General features: G+C 48.1%; 1 protein-coding gene across 1 annotated transcript in view; it reads left to right on the plus strand.

Moving 5' to 3' along the window:
- ppfia2 (PTPRF interacting protein alpha 2) overlaps positions 1 to 19,219 on the plus strand; it is a 98,373-nt gene extending 79,154 nt beyond the window's left edge. The window contains exons 11-33 of the mRNA XM_067254102.1: positions 229 to 363; positions 1,229 to 1,312; positions 1,587 to 1,718; positions 1,827 to 1,889; positions 2,240 to 2,331; positions 2,459 to 2,597; positions 3,177 to 3,397; positions 4,094 to 4,334; positions 6,033 to 6,062; positions 6,534 to 6,664; positions 7,097 to 7,278; positions 7,624 to 7,714; positions 11,365 to 11,446; positions 12,573 to 12,773; positions 14,143 to 14,205; positions 15,202 to 15,231; positions 15,434 to 15,609; positions 15,777 to 15,874; positions 16,041 to 16,216; positions 16,515 to 16,583; positions 16,873 to 17,026; positions 18,497 to 18,578; positions 19,011 to 19,219. Coding sequence (XP_067110203.1) covers positions 229 to 363; positions 1,229 to 1,312; positions 1,587 to 1,718; positions 1,827 to 1,889; positions 2,240 to 2,331; positions 2,459 to 2,597; positions 3,177 to 3,397; positions 4,094 to 4,334; positions 6,033 to 6,062; positions 6,534 to 6,664; positions 7,097 to 7,278; positions 7,624 to 7,714; positions 11,365 to 11,446; positions 12,573 to 12,773; positions 14,143 to 14,205; positions 15,202 to 15,231; positions 15,434 to 15,609; positions 15,777 to 15,874; positions 16,041 to 16,216; positions 16,515 to 16,583; positions 16,873 to 17,026; positions 18,497 to 18,555 — 2,649 coding nt within the window. The 3' untranslated portion in view covers positions 18,556 to 18,578; positions 19,011 to 19,219. The remainder of the gene's footprint in view (positions 1 to 228; positions 364 to 1,228; positions 1,313 to 1,586; positions 1,719 to 1,826; positions 1,890 to 2,239; positions 2,332 to 2,458; positions 2,598 to 3,176; positions 3,398 to 4,093; positions 4,335 to 6,032; positions 6,063 to 6,533; positions 6,665 to 7,096; positions 7,279 to 7,623; positions 7,715 to 11,364; positions 11,447 to 12,572; positions 12,774 to 14,142; positions 14,206 to 15,201; positions 15,232 to 15,433; positions 15,610 to 15,776; positions 15,875 to 16,040; positions 16,217 to 16,514; positions 16,584 to 16,872; positions 17,027 to 18,496; positions 18,579 to 19,010) is intronic.
- Positions 19,220 to 20,252: the final 1,033 nt, after the last annotated feature.

Consider the following 20,252-nt stretch of genomic DNA (forward strand, 5'->3'; position numbering starts at 1 on the left):
GCTGATGGAGAGGGCTACCAGGAAGCCTGGAAATGGAGCAGCTCTGAGGAAAAGTCATGCTCACAGAGTGACTGTGTGTGAAAGGGCACCCACTGTGTGGCCTGTCAGATACTTGACAAGGCTACTGTGCTCTGGTATGTTTCCTCGATGCATGTTTGTGCGCATGTGCGCATTTATATATGTGTGTGTGTGTGCCTGCTGTGTGTGTGTGTGTGTGTGTGTGTGTAGATGGAGGAGAAGAACAGACAGCTGCAGGAGCGATTGGAGCTGGCAGAGCAGAAGCTGCAGCAGACCATGAGGAAGGCTGAGACTCTGCCAGAGGTGGAGGCTGAGCTGGCTCAGAGGATAGCAGCCCTCACCAAGGTAACGCACACACACACACACACGTATAAGCACGACCACATGAGCACACACACGCATAGACACATACAGACACACACACACATAAACATAAACCACCATGCATACACAGGGGTTACAATCACACAAATACACCTGCAATATACTGTGTACACATCACCTCTGACTACTGGATGTCTTCCTCTCCTCTCCTGCGGTCCTGTAGTTTGAATCAATCTCCGTCTCCTCTCCTGACGATTATCACTTTGTCATGAAAGCTAAACTCCCAGACATGAACTCCATTCTTAGGAAGGTAGTCCCACAGGAGCACACAGCAGCACAGCTATGATGGCTAGCCACAGCAGAACACCTCGGATTTCTGTCTAGCCCGTGGTGTTGTTAGGATTTCTGGAGCTGTTGTTTGGAGGGTTTTGGATGGTGGGGCTATTTGGTTCTCTCTTGTGTCTGTTAGCAGTGTGGGGAAGCTGCGGGACCCACCTGGACATGGCTGGTCTGTAGACAAACTGCTGCAGCTCTCCATCACTGCTCTCTCTCTGTCTCGCTGTCTCACTCTCTTGCTGTCTCTCTTTCACTCACTCACTCTCTCTCTTACTCTGTCTTGCTGACTTTCTCTGTCTTGCTGTTTCTCTCTCTTTCTCTCTTTCTCTCGCTGTCTCTCCCTCACTCTATCTCTCTCTCCCATCCGGCCTCCCTCCATCTCTGCTCCAGTTCCCTGTCTGCTGAGTTCTGGTTTGGGGGATCTAGAGGCTTTGGCTTGGTTTTGTTGCTCGTGTATTGTTTGCATGTGTTGCCATCCATTGCTGCTAAACATGGCTGCCTATGTGTCCCCCCCTCCCCCCACGTCTTGTCTGTGTGGTGCCCCCTGCAGGCAGAAGAGCGCCATGGCAGCATTGAGGAGCGCATGAGGCACTTGGAGGGCCAGCTGGAGGAGAAGAACCAGGAGTTACTCAGAGTGAGTCAAATCCAGGGAGAGCTATGCTAAGCATCGCAAGGCTCTGCTATGCTAGGCTAGGCTACAAGCCACCTGTTCACTCTCCATGGGTTGATTAGCATGTTGGCTAGGCCAAAGAAGGCTGTCATTGACATGACCTCACAGAGTGAACGGAGTTTGAAGAGAATGACATTTTGCGCCGCTTGAGACATGTTCTGCACAGTAAGAAATAAGAGTTATTGAGGTAGCCTCGTGGTCCTAAGTCACTGTGGTGTGTCTTCTCTGCAAAACTCAGGCTCGACAGAGAGAAAAGATGAATGAGGAGCACAACAAGCGTCTGTCGGACACGGTGGATAGACTCCTCACAGAGTCCAACGAACGATTGCAGCTCCACCTCAAAGAGAGAATGGCGGCTCTAGAGGAAAAGGTCCAAATGGCCCCCGAGTCAATACACACCTGTCAATAACATGTCCCTCTGATTTCTTTAAGGAAACAGCTATAGATTTCCTGTCAACGGTGCCTTTTTCTCTTTCAGAATGTTTTAATACAAGACTCTGAGGGTTATAGGAAACAGTTGGAGGATTCAATCCATGAAAAAGTAGGTCAAACTGATTTCAAATGACTTTTTGGTACCCCCCCACACATCTATATACACACACACACACACACACACTGTAATTTTTAAATTTTGCATGAGGTTGGCTTAACAGAGTGCTTTTTAATAGTGAGATAATGATGTGACTGTTGAGAGCGAGCTTCATTTTTCACAAACCCCCGAACACTGATTATTCACAAGCTTTTCTCCGGTGTAGATAATGACATTCAGAGCTAGCTCTGGTATTAAACCGGCCCGCGATGTCTAGCATCATTGCATTAAACTGTCATTGTCCCGTAGAGCTCTTATGAGCAGAGGTGTTGATGAGACCCACTGCTTCCTGTTTCCTCCAGACTCACCTGGCGGATGACATGGACAAGCTGAGGCTGGAGCTGGACCAGTTCAGACTGAGAGCAGGCTCCCTCACGGACCCCACCCTGTCACGGTGCGCTCCGTGTGTGTGGCCGCTGCTGAAGACATCACACAGATCTAGTGAGCAAGCACTGCCCCTAACTAGAAGAGTCACGTGTCTTTGTGTGTGTGTGTGTGTGGTTTTGTGAGCGTGCTTGCAGATCGCACCTGGACACGTCGGCAGAGCTGCGGTTCTCCCTAGGCTCCCTGGCTGACACCCAGTCGGACCACTACCGCTCGGCTAAGGTGATCCGCCGGCCCAGGAGAGGTCGCATGGGCCTGCGACGTGACGAGACCAAGGTCAGAACCATCACCACCGAGGAGGCTAACGCTCTTTCTTTCTCTCTCTTTTTGTTTCTCTCTCTCTCTTTCACTGCCACTTACTCTATTGTGGCCAGTCATTGTGCTGTTCTGTGCAGTTTAATAAAGTTTAACTGTTGAGTTTACACAGTTTATAGCTTGAGTGCACGGCTGCATTCTAACAGTAACTTAAAGTAACTTTCCTTACTTGAGAGGCTTGCAAGTTTACTTACAAACTTCTTTATAGGTTTGTTGAAATACTTTAGGGGCATAAACAGAGCAAGGCATGGCTCATTACCTCTGCTAATGAAAGCAGATTTCCCCCAAAATGTACATACTCCCAATTAGTCTGGAAAACCTAAAAATCTATGCAATATTGAAAGTATAAATCTAAAAGTGCTCTACAGTATGTATAGTATCGTAGTTCCAGTCCAGCTTCTTCCATGGCAGTTTGCCCAGGATTTACTTCAGCATAAGCAGGATGAATTAGTCTTGATACTGTCCTGGTTACTGTGGTCATGATAACCAAATTCATGTAACCTCTTTCATCATCCCTCTCCCCCATCCTCCCTCTGATAGGCCAAATCCCTTGGCGAGCACGAGTGGCGCTCCCAGCAGCTGGGGGTTCTGGGTAGTCACCAGTTCGAAAGCGAGATGTCGGACATGTCGGACATCGATGATGATGACCGGGAGACAATGTTCAGCTCCATGGACCTGCTGTCCCCCGGGGGCCACTCGGACGCACAGACCCTCGCCATGATGCTGCAGGAGCAGCTGGACGCCATCAACAAAGAGATAAGGTAGCTGGGAAACACCGTCAACACGTTAGGGTGCTGTATTCGGTCACTTCTTACAATCACATCAATGTATAGTAAACCTAATTTTCTCTAAATCTTGCCAGTCGTTTTTCATAATGCCTGTTGGTATATGCATTGGCGTGTATGCGTGTATGCGTAAGTATTTTCTTTTATTAGCGAGACAGTGGTTAATATACCTTTCATCAGCTTTCCTTCATTCCTAGCACAGTCTATTGAGAAAGCAGCCCCTGTATTTACCAGTGAGAATGGTCAAGATTTAGCTCATGATAATAAGTCCTAATAGTGATGGTCTTATCTAATTAGGGTGCTAACTGCACTGCATGGACATGGCTAATGAGCTGACTTGACTCCTGTTATCTCCTCAGCTTTACAGTGTATCTAAGAGCCTCTATCTGACTAGCGCAGCCACCTGACCTACCTCTCGCTATCTTTCCGTTTCCCTCTCTTCTTGCCTCTCTCTTTCTCTCATCAATCTCTCTGTCTCTTTGTTTCGCAATCTTATCTTTCTCTTCCCGAACTCACTCTGTTTTATTCTCGCTTTCTCTATCCGTATCTCTCGCATGCTCTCTGTCTGTTTGTCACTCTCTCTCTCTTTCTCTCTCTTTCTCTCTCTCTCTCTCTCTCTCTCTCTCTCTCTCTCTCTCTCTCTCTCTCTCTCTCTCTCTCTCTCTCTCCCAGGCTCATCCAGGAGGAGAAGGAGTCCACGGAGCTCCGTGCGGAGGAGATAGAGAACCGCGTGGCCAGCGTCAGCCTGGAGGGCCTCAACCTGGCCCGCATGCACCACCCCGGGGCCTGCATCACCGCCTCAGCCACCGCCTCCTCCCTGGCTAGCTCCTCCCCCCCCAGCGGACACTCTACACCCAAACTGGACCCCCGCAGCCCGGCCCGGGACATGGAGCGCATGGGCGTGATGACCCTGGTACAGTAAAGCAGCATGCTATTGTGATGTGGGGTAGATTGATTCATAATGCACTGTGTGGGTTCATAAGGCAGCATTAACTTGAATCTCATTTTATTTATTCATTCAGCAGACACTTTTATCCAAATCAACAAATAATATACAAATAATACAAATGGTGCATAATAGTCAACACAGCAGATAATCTAGGACCATATACAGCAGATAATACCGCCCAGTGTATTATAAGTTCTGTATGATTGTGTCCTATCTATAGGCTTACAGCTCTGAATCCCCTTACCCTTCTCTTGTTCCGTATGTCCCATCATGTAGGCTATCTGACCGGCTCTGACATGGTGTAGAGGTTGATTTGATGGAGAGAATGACCAAAGATGACCCTGCTTGTACCAGAGTACATTTACATCACATTGCATTACATTTTATATATTTAGCAGAAGCTTTTAAATCGCAGCTGTTGTGGAAGCCATTACACAATTTGATTATTATTATCGGTTGTTATTTAGTTATTGTATTCGTTTTGTTTCATTGTTTTTGGGGCACTAGGGGCACTCCTCACTCAGGCAGTATGAGGCTGGTAATTAGGGTAAGGGCCTGCAGCTGGCTAGGAGCAGATATGTTTTTTTTTACCAGGCAAGAGAAAGACAGAGCAGGTAGAGTCAGATGGATTTAACTATGTTTTTTTGTTTGTTGTATCATTGGATTAAACCTACTGAAAAGCTGAGTCTGTTTGGACATTGATCCAGTCTTAGATGATGCATTTTTGACGTTGATAGTAGTATAACTTTGATGTAATACACAGCTACTAAGAGACAGCTCTGACTCTTTGCATAACAGCCACTTGAAAAAGCACATTATTGGCTTTCCATCAATGTGATTAATATAATGTTTGACGCTCTTTGATGGATTTAATTGATTATCTATGTGGTTGGGTTTGGTCACTCAAGCCTCATGTATGGAAATTTTGTTTGCTTTGTTATATTGATTTTATTTTTCAGCTGGTTTCTAATTCTATTATAAATTCCAGTTGACCTTTCTGAGGTCAAATGTACGTCTAGTGTTCAGAAGGGTTAAGAAATGAACAAAACAAGCTTTGTGCCTCTTGTCTCTCAGTGAGCTCAGGTGTTAAAATGGTTGGAGATCCCACTGGCCTTCTCTGATCTGATCAGTGAACTGCTCTGTACACCATATACACTAGAGGATTGCCTACCCCTCTTTCCCCCTGTTTCTTTCCCTCTCTCTCTCTCTGGCTGACAGCACACTGACCTGACCTAGGGCTTTTTCCCTCCAGATGTTGTTGCCGTGGGGATTCAGTTTTTTTCAGCCCTTCCTTATTACTCTGTGATAGCTGTGCTAAAAATATTCAAATCCAGCTCAATCCGCCTCGACAGAGCAGCGCTGGTGTGTTCAAGTGTCTCCTGCACCCATGGGTACATGAGCAATGAGCTTGTGATTGTATTGATCTAATAGTGGTGCCAGGGGTGGTTTTGTTTACAAATCACTCACGTTCCGTAGTATTGATCAGGGTCTGAAAATCCGTAATTGATGGGTCTTGTGTCTTCCCTGATGACACATAATACGGTTATTATAGAGCTAGTAGGCTCGTATTCTCTGTGTACAGCAGGTGTGTCAATGTAAACCTGTTTACACTCTGACTCATCTGTGTGTTTGTATGTGTGTGTGTGTGTGCGCACCTCACAGCCCAGTGACCTGAGGAAACACAGAAGAAAGGTATGGTTTGAACCTTGCAACACCGACTCCTAGTTTACACTGTAGATAGTAAATGATCTGATAGATGAATGTATTGTTAGATTGCACCATAGCCATGACATACTGTTGTCAAATAGGCTTGCGCTGATGTAGAGAAATGATTAATATTTCAAAATATTCATATTTCATAAGATATCAGAGTATAAATATTTATATTATTAATATCTTAAGCAGTGAGAAGTTTACATTTACATTTAGTCAGTACAGGGACATTCCCCCCGAGGCAAGTTGGGTGAAGTGCCTTGCCCAAGGACACAACATCATTTGGTTGGCATAGCTGGGAATTGAACTAGCAACCTTCTGATTACTAGCCCGATTCCCTAACCACTCAGCCATCTGACTCCCGTCCCGTTGTCACTGTTGTAGTCTAATGCTGACCCCGTTCCTCACCCTCACCTCGAAACCCTCCTCACCTCTCACCTTGCCCTCCAGATAGCATCGGTGGATGAAGACGGCCGCGAGGACAAGGCCACCATAAAGTGTGAGACGTCCCCCCCCTCCACGCCGCGGACCGTGCGCATGACACACACGCTGCCGGCTTCCTCGCACAATGACGCACGGGGGTACGTACCAACACACACACACACTTGTGCTTCTGCTATAGTGTAGAGGAGTGACATTTCTTGTTTTTATAAACTTGTGTTGTAAGATGGACTGCTGTCTCGTCACTTGTTGAGTTCTAGCGTGTGGGAGCCATTGTGTGAAATACAATATCCAATTTGTATGCATCATGTGTGTGGTACAGTGTGTGTGTGCATGTTTTTGATGTTTCCCTGCTCCAACACACCTGATTCAAATGAATGGTCATAAGCAGGCTTCTGCAGAGCTGGATAACAACCCATTCATTTGAATCAGGTGTGTTGGAGCAGGGAAACATCTAAACATGGAGGACAGGGGTGCCCTGAGGACCAGGGTTGGGAACCACTGGTCTATATGTATGTGGTACATGGTGTGTGTGTGTGGTATACTGTGTTGATGCTCTGATGTGTGTCCAGGATGGCTGCGTCCCTGGAGGCTGAGGCCAGTGCTCTGAGCAGCGTGGCCAGCAGTCAGGACTCCCTCCACAAGCAGCCCAAGAAGAAAGGCATCAAATCCTCCATCGGACGGCTCTTTGGCAAGAAGGAGAAGGGCAGGCTGGCTCACCTGCAACACAGGGAGGCTGTGGGGCCGGGCCAAGGTACCTAACACCACCACCCCCCTCTGGAAAAAAAAAAAAAAACGATTTATTTTATTTCTGTGTTCTAGATTCAAATTCTGAGCTGTACACAAACCGTAGATATTCTGTAGAGGGCACAGTATTGCATTTTCAAAGCTCGATGTTGGCTGTGTAATTATGATAGGGTTCTCCTCAAGTACCGTGTGTGTGTGTGGATGTGTGATGTGACATGGCTTAGGTGTGGGTACAGGTCAGGATTCATAGACACTGAATAGACAGCTAGACTTCCATTAACTACATGAGTCAGTAGCTCAACTTCTCTGCTCTCTCTCTGCTCTCTGTCTCTCTCTCTGTCTCCCCTCACAGCGATCATATCCGACCCAGACATGGTGGGACAGGACATGGCCATGAGCAAGCTAGGGACCCAGGCGGAGAAGGACCGCCGTCTGAAAAAGAAGTAAGCTCCCACGTCCTCCTCCCTCCCTCCTCGCCCACACACTGCCTGCTGGGGTATAACCTCCCACTGGGCGCTTCTAGCAGGCAGCACTCTGACTGGATCATCTCACAGCCAGCCCCAGAGAGGTCAGGTCTGGGTTAGTGGACACACACACACATACATACCAGGAATAGCTAACTCTTCAGAATCATTTCTATAGCTAGCTCAAGCAGCTTTGCAGTATACCGTACTGTAGAAACCTTTTCACTTGATCTGACCTCTGACCCTCCTATACAGGAGTCAGGGTTGGTTTCCTGTTGTTATCCATCACTGCCTCCAGTGTGAAAGCATGCCTGGGTCTGGATCCAGGCCCTGCCAACCCCACAGGCTCCTGCAGAGGCAGGAATCGATAGAGACCAGCCTGCAGAAACAGTCGTGTAGAGAGGGGCAGAATAGAGAGATCACCCCCAACTAAATACAAGGACTCAGCCAGACTATTGATCAGGGGTGGGCTCTAGTCATCTCACACACTGGTGTGGTGTCACTGTGGGCTCCTATAGTTCTTCTAGAAGCCACATCTTGATGGGCCTTTTACATTGTAGATTCATCGAATGTTTGGGGCTAGACTGAAAGGTTCATCCAATTTCTTTGGAACAGGGATGTCATGAGGGCTACATACCTCTGCATGTGTGCGTGTGTGTTTGCGGTCCCAACGTGAACACGCTCTCCAATAAGCGAGCATTCAGTCATCCCCACTAACGACCTTGCCTCCATGACAGTCGATCCGTAGAAGGTATTGTACCTGTCGATGTGTTTTTTTTTTCTTTTTCTGTCGCACTGCAACTGACCTCCAGAGACGATCTCTCCAGGAATCAGGCCGCCTTGCATCTTGGTGCCTCCTGTCCCACGCATGCTACTGTCTTCTGCCTGCAGGACTTTACATCTCAGCCTCTTAATCCATAATGGCTGGTTCACTGTCCATGTGATGCGTATTGTGTGTGCGTGTGTGTGTGTGTGGTGCACAGACATTTGGATGATGAGGAATGTACCGACGTGAGGATTGAGTGTTCACAACGATGTCTTGCCTCGTTTGCAGTGCATTTTCTCTCGGCTGCACGCAGTGTGTTGAAGACGGCATTAACCTGATCACAACCAATGTCTCTCATTCGCTAACTAGCTGTGTTCTCTGACTAGTGAATGTAATGGTCTGTACGGATGAATCTTCTGAGAGTTGTCTGTCCTGTAGATTTTGTGACATATTTTGCTTGCTGTGGAGCAGAGGATACTCCTGCTACTGATTCTGTTGTGTGTGTGTGTGTGTGTGTGTGTGTGTGTTTGGGAGGCTGGGTAATGAAAGTCTAAAGCTTATTTATCCATTAACATGTGTGTAATTTTGTCTCCCGTCACTCTATCTCTCCTTTCTCCCTCTCTCCCTCATTCTTTCTCTCTCTCTCCTGCTCTCTCGCTCTCGCTCTCTCTCCCTTATTCCCTCCCTTCCTCTCCCCCCCCCCCCCCCTCATCATCCTCTGACTCTAAACAAGCGGGTAAGTTGTGTGAGGGCGTGTGACCCCCCCCCCCGGGTATTTCTCCATTTGTCAGAGCCATGCCCCGTCTGTCATATCTGTCCGTCTGTCCATCTGTCAGTCTGTCCTCCCCCAAAGACCGGTGCCAAGGCTGCTGTGTATCTCTATCACTCTGTCCCATGTGGCCGTTCAATAATCCCTCGCTTTCTTTTCTTTTGACCGTTTCTACTACGTTTTCTCCCTTCCAGCTGACTGGCAGCTGCTTCCATGGCTGGACAAAGAATGTTGGTCGATGTGGCCGATTGTTTTTCACCTGGAATGTTAAAATACTTCCTCTCCCTGTGTGTGTGTGTGGGTGTGTGTGTGTGTTTTAAATAACCAGCTTCAACACCTGGTTATGGATCATCAGATTTTAGTTTGATTCGTCATAACTGTTTCCTTCCCTTCCCAGCTATGTTCAGTGGATGTGACTCATGTGTTGGCCTGAGCTGAACATATAACTCACCCCTGTGTATTGATGAGGCTGTGAAGGCAACATTCCTCCTCTACAGCCAAAACAACCTCTTATTGAATTGATAGGAAATGAAGGCTTTGTACTTTATGTATTCTGTTTCCTGTCCAAGTGCCCTTTCGTTGCACTGAGGCCTTCATCTTTGTTAGGCTGTACTGTGTGCGGGGGGGCTCATGTAGCTAGCTCCTTGTCCATCTGCCAAGTTCTGGCAAAGGTATATGCAGGGACTTGCTTCTGGGTTCTGACTCCCTGAGAACCTAGTCACTCACTGATTAGAAGCCTTTGAGTGTTCTGTACATGTACTGTATGTGTTCCGTGTGCATGTGGGGGGGGGGGGGGGTGCGTCCATATTGATCACTGAACCCTTGTAGATACTGCTTGGCCCAATAAGGTTTATGTGTTCATCGTCATAAGGAATTTACACACACTCTGTCTCGATACCTCACCACTATAGCATGCCTGGTGGCTAATTGTACCATTAGGTTCATATTCACTCTTGACAGTACATGATGTACAGTACACGCTCATGTTCACACTCGCACGCATTCTCCTTCACACACACATGATCTTTCTGTCTTTATTTCTCTTTTTCACTTCTGCACACACACCCACCCACACACACACGATCACAAGCGTCACATCAAGGCTTTTCAGCCCGTTCATCACTTCTATCTCACTCAGCCTAGCAGAGTGCTAGCTTTACCAGAATCAGCATATTACAAACTGCTCCGGCAGCCCTACAATGTGAGGACTGTATCTACTCTGCTCTCTCTCTCTCTCTCTCAAAATAAGGTGTAGTTTACTTTGAGCTGAGTAGGCCAGAGCGTGTGCTTAGCACAGCTCAGCTTGGTGCTGCGCAGTGCAACACGCCTCTCTGCCATTTTAGCTCACAAGACCAAGTTAGCTCAAAGACAGGAGCATTAGTTATGACCACACGAAGACAGACACACAGAATGAATCCCTGTCACACATGGTTGAAAGAGTAGAGAGGATGTTCAGCAGCGTAAAAGGGTGTTTAACGCCTATCCATTGTCAGGGTATAGACTGTAAATGTATCTGGACATTTGTAGCAAGCACAGGTCCATTGCTTCTTTCGACTCTTTCCTATAGTGGTCTAACCTAAATATAGTATTGTTCAAAAGCTTACAGTTCAATATGAATCCTAAACCTACGTTTACCAACATTCTAAACAATTGAATAGCCTCACACACTACAGGACCAGATAGCTGGCTGTTAGAGCTGCAGTGTGGAGGGAGGCGCAGCCTCGCAGGGCTATGAAGACGTGGTTTTCAGAGATAGATGGATGATAGAGTGCCCTTTCCAGAGCTCTAGGAGCACGGGCTGCACCGAGAGAGATAAGACTGTACAGTGTAGCGTACAGTAGACACAACTGCACTCGGTACACTAGAGACGATAGCAGTGCCTTGTGAAAGTAGAGATGTGTGTGTGTGTGTGTGTGTGTGTGTGTGTGTGTGTGTGTGTGTGTGTGTGTGTGTGTGTGTGTGTGTGTGTGTGTGTGTGTGTGTGTGTGTGTGTGTGTGTGTGAGAGAGTCAGGATTGAAGTCTTGTGAATGTGTGTGCTTGCGTGTGTGTGTGTGTACAGTATGCTAACACCATGCTTCTGTCCCCTCCTTCAGGCACGAGCTATTGGAGGAGGCGAGGAGAAAGGGCTTACCCTTCGCCCAGTGGGACGGCCCTACCGTGGTGGCCTGGCTAGAGGTAGGTGCTTGACTAGTCTGGCCTACGACAGGTTCAACCCTTTTTTCTGTGTAGATCAGACACGTGCATGGGAAGCACAAGACGGGCTCTTCAGCGTGTCTGAAAGCACAACCTTCCTTTCCTCCCATTCTCTGACCTAAGTTGTTTGCTAGCTTTGTGAAAACAGAGGAGAGCAGAAAGGAAATGACCATATATATAGAACTGGGACCACGCAGAGCTCCAAGGTTTAAGTTCATGGTTTATGGTTCACGTCCTAGGAGGGTGTTACTTGCACACGCTGCACATGTCTGTCAGCCAATCAAGCGTGAAAACCATTCTTCCCTGCCCTTTGACCTTTATGTTTCCAGTGAATTACAGCACACTTCAGTAGGCCGAGTCTCTCTCTGGCTTAATGGTCCGTTACTTTTCAATTAAGTTAATTTTCAAATCACGGTGAGCAGGCATTTAATCAAAACACCACTGTTAATGAATGTCAAATTACTCAAGACTTCTTACATAAGCCACCCACTACTATGGTGTGATTACAACAGGGAACACAATAAAGCATATTGTCAACACATTACCAGCTCTCACCACTTTGGTTGCTTGTACTTTTGAGTCTCTGTGTGACTGTTCAACCCCTTCTCAGTTTGCCCCATACACATTATAGATACCAGTCCTGATATGCATGTGTCTGTAGGCCTCTGTGCTCAGTGCTGAAGGGACGGTGTTTTCCATAGCTCACCTCTGGCCATATCACGTGACCCTCTAATGGTCCAATAACTTCCAGACATTATGCTAGTCTTTAGCCTCACTGGAGATGTATTGAAAGGCCTTGAAAGCACGACAAAATATAGTATTTACTTTGTAAACGTCCGAGTGCACTCATTGATTTATATATTTGTAATCCGTTTACAATGTCAGTCACCAGCATGAAATAAATAAGGTCAAGTATTTCGCAGTAAAAGTCAGAGATAAAGCCATTACTGCCCCCTGCTGTTTATTCGTAGGTTATTCTAAAACATGACCCACCCACAATTAACAAGGAATCATAGAACAAGTGCAAGCTTCCCTCTCCTCAAATAACAAATGGACAGTCAACCAACATGTGTTGACGCCTGCCCCCTCTCCTCCTCTCCTGTCCCAGCTGTGGCTGGGCATGCCGGCCTGGTACGTGGCGGCGTGTCGCGCCAACGTGAAGAGCGGCGCCATCATGTCGGCGCTGTCCGACACAGAGATCCAGAGGGAGATCGGCATCAGCAACCCCCTGCACCGCCTCAAGCTGCGCCTGGCCATCCAGGAGATGGTGTCCCTCACCAGCCCCTCCGCACCACCCACCTCCAGGACCGTGAGTGTTCAGTGACGCACACCGACACACACGTTCAGGCATGGACAAAGACCCATACAAACAGACAGTACGGTTTACGTGAGCGTTCAGAACCCTGCACTCATTAGTGAGATACTTAGCATGCTCAGTATTCTGTGCCCCTTCACAACTTGGACTTGCCATGGTAATTGGCTAAGGCTTTTGAGCAGCCGGCTGTGCCTTAATAGAAGGTTCTTGACTTGATTAAACGTGTCATTGATTTTGTACAGACTCAAGAAGTTGGACCCTAAACTACGCCACATCCCATATGCTAATTGTACACACACACATTCCACGGACCGCTCATGCGCGGATGTAATCAGACACCCTCACTGACATCCTAGACCCACATTTCACTCTCCTTTAGTGTAGTGGGCACAGCACTTACCCCTCCCACTCCCCTCCTCTCCTCACCAAGGCCGTCCCAGAACAACTCGCCCACTTAAACACCTCATGAATCTTTCATCGGAGAGTGTGTGACTCCATAGCCCTCTCTCTCTGCCCAGGCAGCACCCCTGGTGTGACGAGGGGGGGGCTGTTGCCCTCCATAAGCCCAAACGTCCCTCCAGTTAACACTCATGTCTAATCGACCCTGTAGAACTGAGGGAAGTGTCTAACTGGCAGAAAATTGACAGGAAGTGAAGGGGGCGGGGTAGGGTTGGGGGGGATATTTAACCCACTTCACTCTTGACTGCTATACCTCCTGTTATCCAATACTGAGGGAGGGAGTGAGGCGCCGATGGCGCTGTGTCTGTAACAGGGTTGGAAGCAGACACAGTGGCAGCAGTTAGTAGTAGCCATGCCTTGGGAGAGCTGCTCTCTATCTAGGTCACACCCGTCTGATCATGGGTAACGGAACTGCACAACAATCACCACGGCTAAAATTAGATTCGCCAGATTAGGAGGATAGTCGTAGATGGAGGGTAAACAAATGAGGTCGGATAGAGGTGGATGTTTAGGTTCGCAAACACACACTCGCAGTTGGAGTCTCGTTTTGTTGTGATTCACTGATTGTGAATCAGTGAACCTACGGCACTAGGTGTCATGTGCTGTCTTGCATGGTAAACGTAGTCTTTATTGTTGAGTGTTTGCTGTTGCTGTGCACGTTCAGTGAGATAACCAGTCCTCTTGTGCTGTTCTGTGCTAGTGTGTTTGTTGATTTGTGTTGTGTACTTGTGTGCGCCCTTTGACCCCAGAGGGGTGGGGCCTCTTCATCATCTGACCGTGATGCTGTAACACTATTGGCTTACAGTGGTGCTGCTCTTCTTCTTTAACACTGCTTGCCCCTCCCACTGGACTACTACTACCAATACTGCTGCTGCTGTCTCTCTTGGGCCCGCCCCTCACGTAGCCGTCAGGCAATGTATGGGTGACCCACGAGGAAATGGAGACCCTGGCTGCCCCCTCCAAAACGGTTAGTCTCCTCTTCTCTTCCTTTCCTCTTACATCCTCTGGGTCTCTGCTGTCTGCTTTCACCAGGGGGGCTGTGTGTGTCTGCGCAGGGGCAGTGTTTTAATATGGCTGTACACACGCAAACATGAAGAAGGTCTGCAGACTGGAGTTGTATTCCATGCACGGATCCTCACACTGTTGCTCTCTCATAAGCATTAGGCAGTTGACAAGACCGATGGTTATTCGGTCAGATTGTAAGATTCTGTCAATCCGTCCGTCGATCCGTCTTCACAACAGTCCAATTGTCCAGCGGTGTTTCGTTTGTCATGTGTCTGTGGAAGGAGAACCATTCTTCTCCCACAGCCACTAGTCTCCAGCTGTCACTGAAGACGGATAGCATGTTACATGTGAGACAGACTCCTGAGTCCTGGATCTGGCCCCTCAGCTGTTTGCTCCTCATGCCAGTAATCTCTCCTGAATGTCTGGCTCAATGAGGCTAATAGCGAGCTCTGCTCTATGGTATGGATGTGAGTAGTGAATGGCTGAGGAGAGGCCCCCGTCTGGGCATTATTGGTGCCGGATCGGTTCTAATGTGCCAGCTCCAATCTCCGAGCCAGATGCAATCTTCTAGAACTGGACAGGACTGCGGGGGTAACCTTGTTACACTTCCCCAGGGCCCCATTCACTTGTCAAAAGGAAGGAAATCGTTTTTTTCCCCCCTCTCTAAAATGTGGTTCCTACTCCCATAAATTGTCTTCTCCAACTTTGGATAGATCATATCTCATGCATATTTAAACTGGCTCCACATTATTGGCTTGAAACGTTATTAAAACTTGCACCAGACCTTGAGAGAGAATGTTCTGTTCTGTTCGAGAAACAGTTAGGGGAGTTCGTGCTCATCGTTATTCCTTTGATAACAGGTAGATTACAGTAGTTAAAGGAGCCAAAATCCAGTTTTTGTTTGTCAGTGAATAATTCATATTTTGTGTTATTTCACTTTAATGGCCAACAACAGAAGTCTGACTCAGAGGAAGGAAGCTGGGCACAGGTAAGGAACTGGCTACCTTTCTCTATATTTGATCTTTCAGTTCCTTTCATATGTAACTGAAAATGTCAGTGTTTGTAAGTGTCGTGAACATCCAAGTCACATTTATTTCTACACAGTAGCACACAAAAAAAACAACCCATGTTAACCAAAGAGCTTTAAAATAAGTCAAAAACAAACGTGTTCTGCTGCTGTGGTCGTTGAGACTCTGGCGTACGGCGACATGAACCACGAGTGGATCGGAAACGAGTGGCTCCCGAGCCTGGGCCTCCCTCAGTACCGCTCCTACTTCATGGAGTGCCTGGTGGACGCCCGCATGCTGGACCACCTCACCAAGAAGGACCTGAGGGTGCACCTGAAGATGGTGGACAGCTTTCACAGGTACTGCCGCATCCACACGACCGCACGGCAACATCGCCACGGAGGACATCCAGGTCTTTCGTTGGCTTGTGTGTAGGAGTTACCGCAGAGGGAGGGGGGTCGACTGTGTTTCTGTTGCTAAGGAAGTATCCGTTGCCGAGTAAAAGGCGTGTCCCGTGTGTCTGTAGGACGAGTTTGCAGTACGGCATCATGTGTCTGAAGAAGCTGAACTATGACAGGAAGGAGCTGGAGAGGCGGAGGGAACACAGCCAGCACGAGATGAGAGGTACTGGGCACCCAGGAGATGTGTACCCCTGCGACTGACCGAGTTATGACTCTGTGTATTAACACGGTCAACCAGTGTGGATTCCCCATGTAACTCACAAATGTACAAAGAGAACCGTTATGGCAGGGTATTTTATATGTTCCTGTATGATGGTGTGCGTGTCCAGACGTGCTGGTGTGGAGCAACGAGCGTGTGATCCGCTGGATCCAGAGTATCGGTCTTAGAGACTACGCCAACATCCTGTTGGAGAGTGGAGTGCACGGTGCCCTAGTCGCCCTCGACGACAACTTTGACTACGTCAGCTTGGCACTGCTCCTTCAGATCCCCAACCAAAACACTCAGGTCGGAACACACATGCTCATAGCACACATACACACACATGTTCGCACACAGTTCAGATACACACACACACACAATCCCTTGTGTTGAGGAAGTCTGGTAAATCATTCGAAACAGTTACTGCTGTTACCTTCATCCATGACACGTGAAGCACACCCTTTCCGCAAAATACATGCTTTGCTCCTTCCAAACAGTACATCATTTCTGAACTCTCTCACTTCAAATCCCTCCATTGTCCGTGAGCGGAGACAGTCTGAAGTGTTAGTGAAGTGCTGTGCCGTTTGCCCCCTCCTCCCAACAGGCACGTCAGATTCTGGAGAGGGAGTATAATAACCTGCTAGCACTGGGCACTGAGAGGAGACTGGACGAGGTGAGTGACACCTGTCACCCGCACTACTGGCCCCCGCCCCGCGGTTACCATGGGTGACAGGCCGTGACAGACAGACACACCTGGGTTTGTTGTCAATCGTTTCTCCCACCTGTTCTGTTCCCACCTGTTGACACATCAGAGGCTGTTTATCACATGAAAACAGCATCTTTAGCGACTTAAAAACCACAAACCATAGTTGAGCTTTTTTTTCAATTCTGACTGCTCTGAACTACAGTTGGTGCCTGGGGGGGTTTCTAACCCGCTGTCCCTGTGTGTGTCCGTATGTCAGTGTGATGACCGGGACCTGCGGGGGCCGTCGTGGCGGAGGCAGTTCCCCCCCAGGGACGTCCACGGGATCAGCATGATGCCTGGCTCCGCGGAGACGCTCCCAGCAGGCTTCCGGCTCACCACATCCGGACACTCCCGCAGATTACCCCCTGAAGGTGAGAGCCCCCAACACCACACACCTCTTCACTGGTTAGGACTACCCCCTCCCCCCCACACACACACACCTTGTCACTGGTTAGGACCCCACCCCCTCATGTACCGTAAGTGTACATGTCGATAGATGAGAGATTGATATACTGTATGTTGCACAGTGCTGTTCAGAGTGCCGTGTAGGAGGTTTTTATGATGAAAGCCAACTTGATGGCTCAGTTTGCAGCACACTCCCCTCCCTCCGGCAAGTTCTGACTGTGTTTCTGTTGTTCTCTCTGACCTGGGACTGCCGCTCTGCAGTTCTCTATGAGGCGTTGGACGACAGTCCTGACGACATGTATTTGGACTGGTTTCAAGGTCAGATATATAAATACTGCATACCCAGTGGCACCGGGGGCCCCTGTAGGGCCAGGGGGCCTCCAATCATGTCCCCCCCTACCCCCTCCGTTAGTGCTGCCCACCCCCCCCCAATGTACCTGCTCTTCTCCGTGGTCTTGACATTAACTGTCCTCTTTCTCTTGTTTTTTCTTTCTCTCTGTCCTCAGTGCCCAACTCCAAGGGTGGTCCTTATGTTTGGCAGGATTATTAGTGATATGGTTTGACGGTCAGTTACATTAGAACTAGTGAGCAACTTAACGCTGGTTAAGGTGTCAGTTAAGTGGATAATAACTGTCCTTGGGACAGTGACTAGCTGCTGGTACACCCTTGAAGTTAATGCAGTTACTTGGCTAAACAAAGGATGTGAGTTATGTAAGTGGCGTAGAAACAGGAGGTTTTTGCATAGAAAAACACAAAGTCTTCAGAAACTTCCAGTGTGTGTGTGTGTGTTGCCCCCTCGCTCCCTCTCCGCTGTTAAAGGAGGACTCAGGTCTCAAATCTTTCTTTTTGATAGAAAAAAAAAAAAGGATGAAAGGTGTATTGGAACTTGGGTTTGTGATTGTGGTCTGGCTAGGTCAAGGTTTTGCACTGCACCTTACAACTCTGAATGCAATACCAGACGGACACACAGGTTCCGATACATGAAAGGATGACATCCGACGTTCAGGTTTAGACACGAGTTCTCCTTTAACGATGTGTTCTGACCCGGTGTAACTGGACCTTCTTCCTGTGCTCTTTTCTCTGTGGTTCCTGGTGTATTGTACCCAGAATAACACAGGTGCTCCCGTCATAGGTGTGATTCACTCAAAATGAGCCCACACTTCTCCTTTGAGTGTGTGATGCAGTGTGTCATCGCTTGGCTAGCTGGTGGACATTTTCACTAACCTCGTTCTTGTTTGTGTGTGTGTTTCAACCGGTCCAAAGTCTGTTTGTTTGTTTTTGGTGCGGACTCAAATTGAATAAGTCTACAGTGTCTTAAGATCTGATTTCTTGTCAGTTGTTCTCGGTGTACAGTAAATTGGAGAGCTTAACCTGCTGAAGCCAGGAGAGAACCTGAGGCGTCTGACTGACTGCTGCCTGTCTGTCTCCCCCTGCAGTCGGACCATCAGCAGTACAGCGCCTGGACAGCTCCACAGTGAGGACCTACTCTTGCTGAGGGAGAGAGAGGGACTACTAGCTGTGAGTGGAACACACAAACTATGTCCTGAGTAATTAGAAGGGGAAAAAAGACAGGGGTAACTTGCGTAGTGGGAAACCTACGCTTGTTTCGAGAGCTTGGCAGGTTTTTAAGGTGCCGTGTTTGCCAGGAGATGGGGCAAGTGACTAGACAGCCACACTGTCTGTAGAGAGCAGCTGGCAGAGCACACTGCCTCTCCTCCTCTCCAAAGGAGAGAACTACAGCTGGCTCAGGACTGACAGAAAAAGCGGCGCTTCTCAGAGAGGCACACATCAGAAGCTGTCGATTCCACGAAAACACCATCTGTAACGACCTAGAAACAGGAAAACCCATGTTTGATCCATTTCTTGTCATTTTCGATGACTGCTCTGAAGCATGTTTGGTGGCTGGGCTGTTTTCTAACCCACGTGGCCCGTGTCCTGTTGCTATTCCAGGTCCAGACGCTGCTGGAGTTGCACCCTGAAGCTGCTGGACTGGCCCGCCTGCCTAAAACAAAGTCTGACGATGCACACTGCCAAGAAGCGACTGCCCCACCACCTTACCCTCACCCCCCCCTTAAAAAAAACGAAGAGAAAGACAGAGGTGGGGGCCAAAAGAGAGGGTTGGACCCCCCTGCCAAGCCACCCCTCCTCTACAGTTAAATGCCAAGAATCCCCCCCCCCCCCTCCCCCCCTTCGTGTGGGCACCAGCTGCTGGTGCTAACCCCCCTGCAGGTTGTCCTGTTGTCACCCTTTTTACCTTCTTTTACATATACAGAAACTTCACTTGTCGGAAACATAGCGTTACTGTGTAATTTCTTCTACCCGAGATATGTGTAGGGTTATATGTAAATTAATATAAATATGACGTTTTTTTAAATATATACACACATCTATGTAAAAAAACAACTTAAAAAAAAGATATTCAGAGTTTGTGCAAATAACTTTGCCTTCCCTTCTCCATGTCACGATTCAAATATGCTGCTCTTTGAACATTTTCCTCCACGCACGCCCCTCCCCCACCTTGAGAGACCATTTTGTACATACTGCTATTTTTTCATCTCGTTGTGGTCGATGTCGAATGGGGACGGTTCGGTACCTCCAGAGAGGGGACATTGGACGGTCATACTGGCGAGGACTTGGCGTGTGACATCCTACATCTATACTTTTGACATCGACCCCACATTCCTTAGGTTGTTCGCTCATTCATACATTCTCAGAGGATCCCATTTCATGAACACAAAAGAATAGTAGGAAACCACTGTGGCGCCTACTAACGTGACAAGCACTTTGATACAACAGGCTCCACTCTGGACTGTCACTGCCAAGGACACTCAATGACGGGGCTACATGACGCGCACTCCAGACCACGGAGAACAAGTCGGACGTCGTCCTGTTAACCACGTTACCTTGACAACGGGTCAGGCCATACAGCACCATATGTAGTAACTTGAACGCGCATACACACTAACACAGCCAAGCTGGCCTTTTGTTTTTGTCCCAAAGGTGTAGAAGCCTCTGGAATTCACCCACCTTATCAGCAGAAATAACTGAAAGACATCTGCAGCTCCCTGTGTGCGTAGAGTGTTTATGACCATGTGGAATTGAGGTGAATTTAAAAACCTGTTGCTTGCTGTGATTTTTTTTGTTTGTTGGTGTAACTTAATGATTTTTTTTTGTCGGGAGTTGCCAGGGTAA

Source organism: Osmerus mordax, chromosome 17 (assembly GCF_038355195.1).
Source record: "Osmerus mordax isolate fOsmMor3 chromosome 17, fOsmMor3.pri, whole genome shotgun sequence".
NCBI classification, from domain to species: Eukaryota; Metazoa; Chordata; class Actinopteri; order Osmeriformes; family Osmeridae; genus Osmerus; species Osmerus mordax.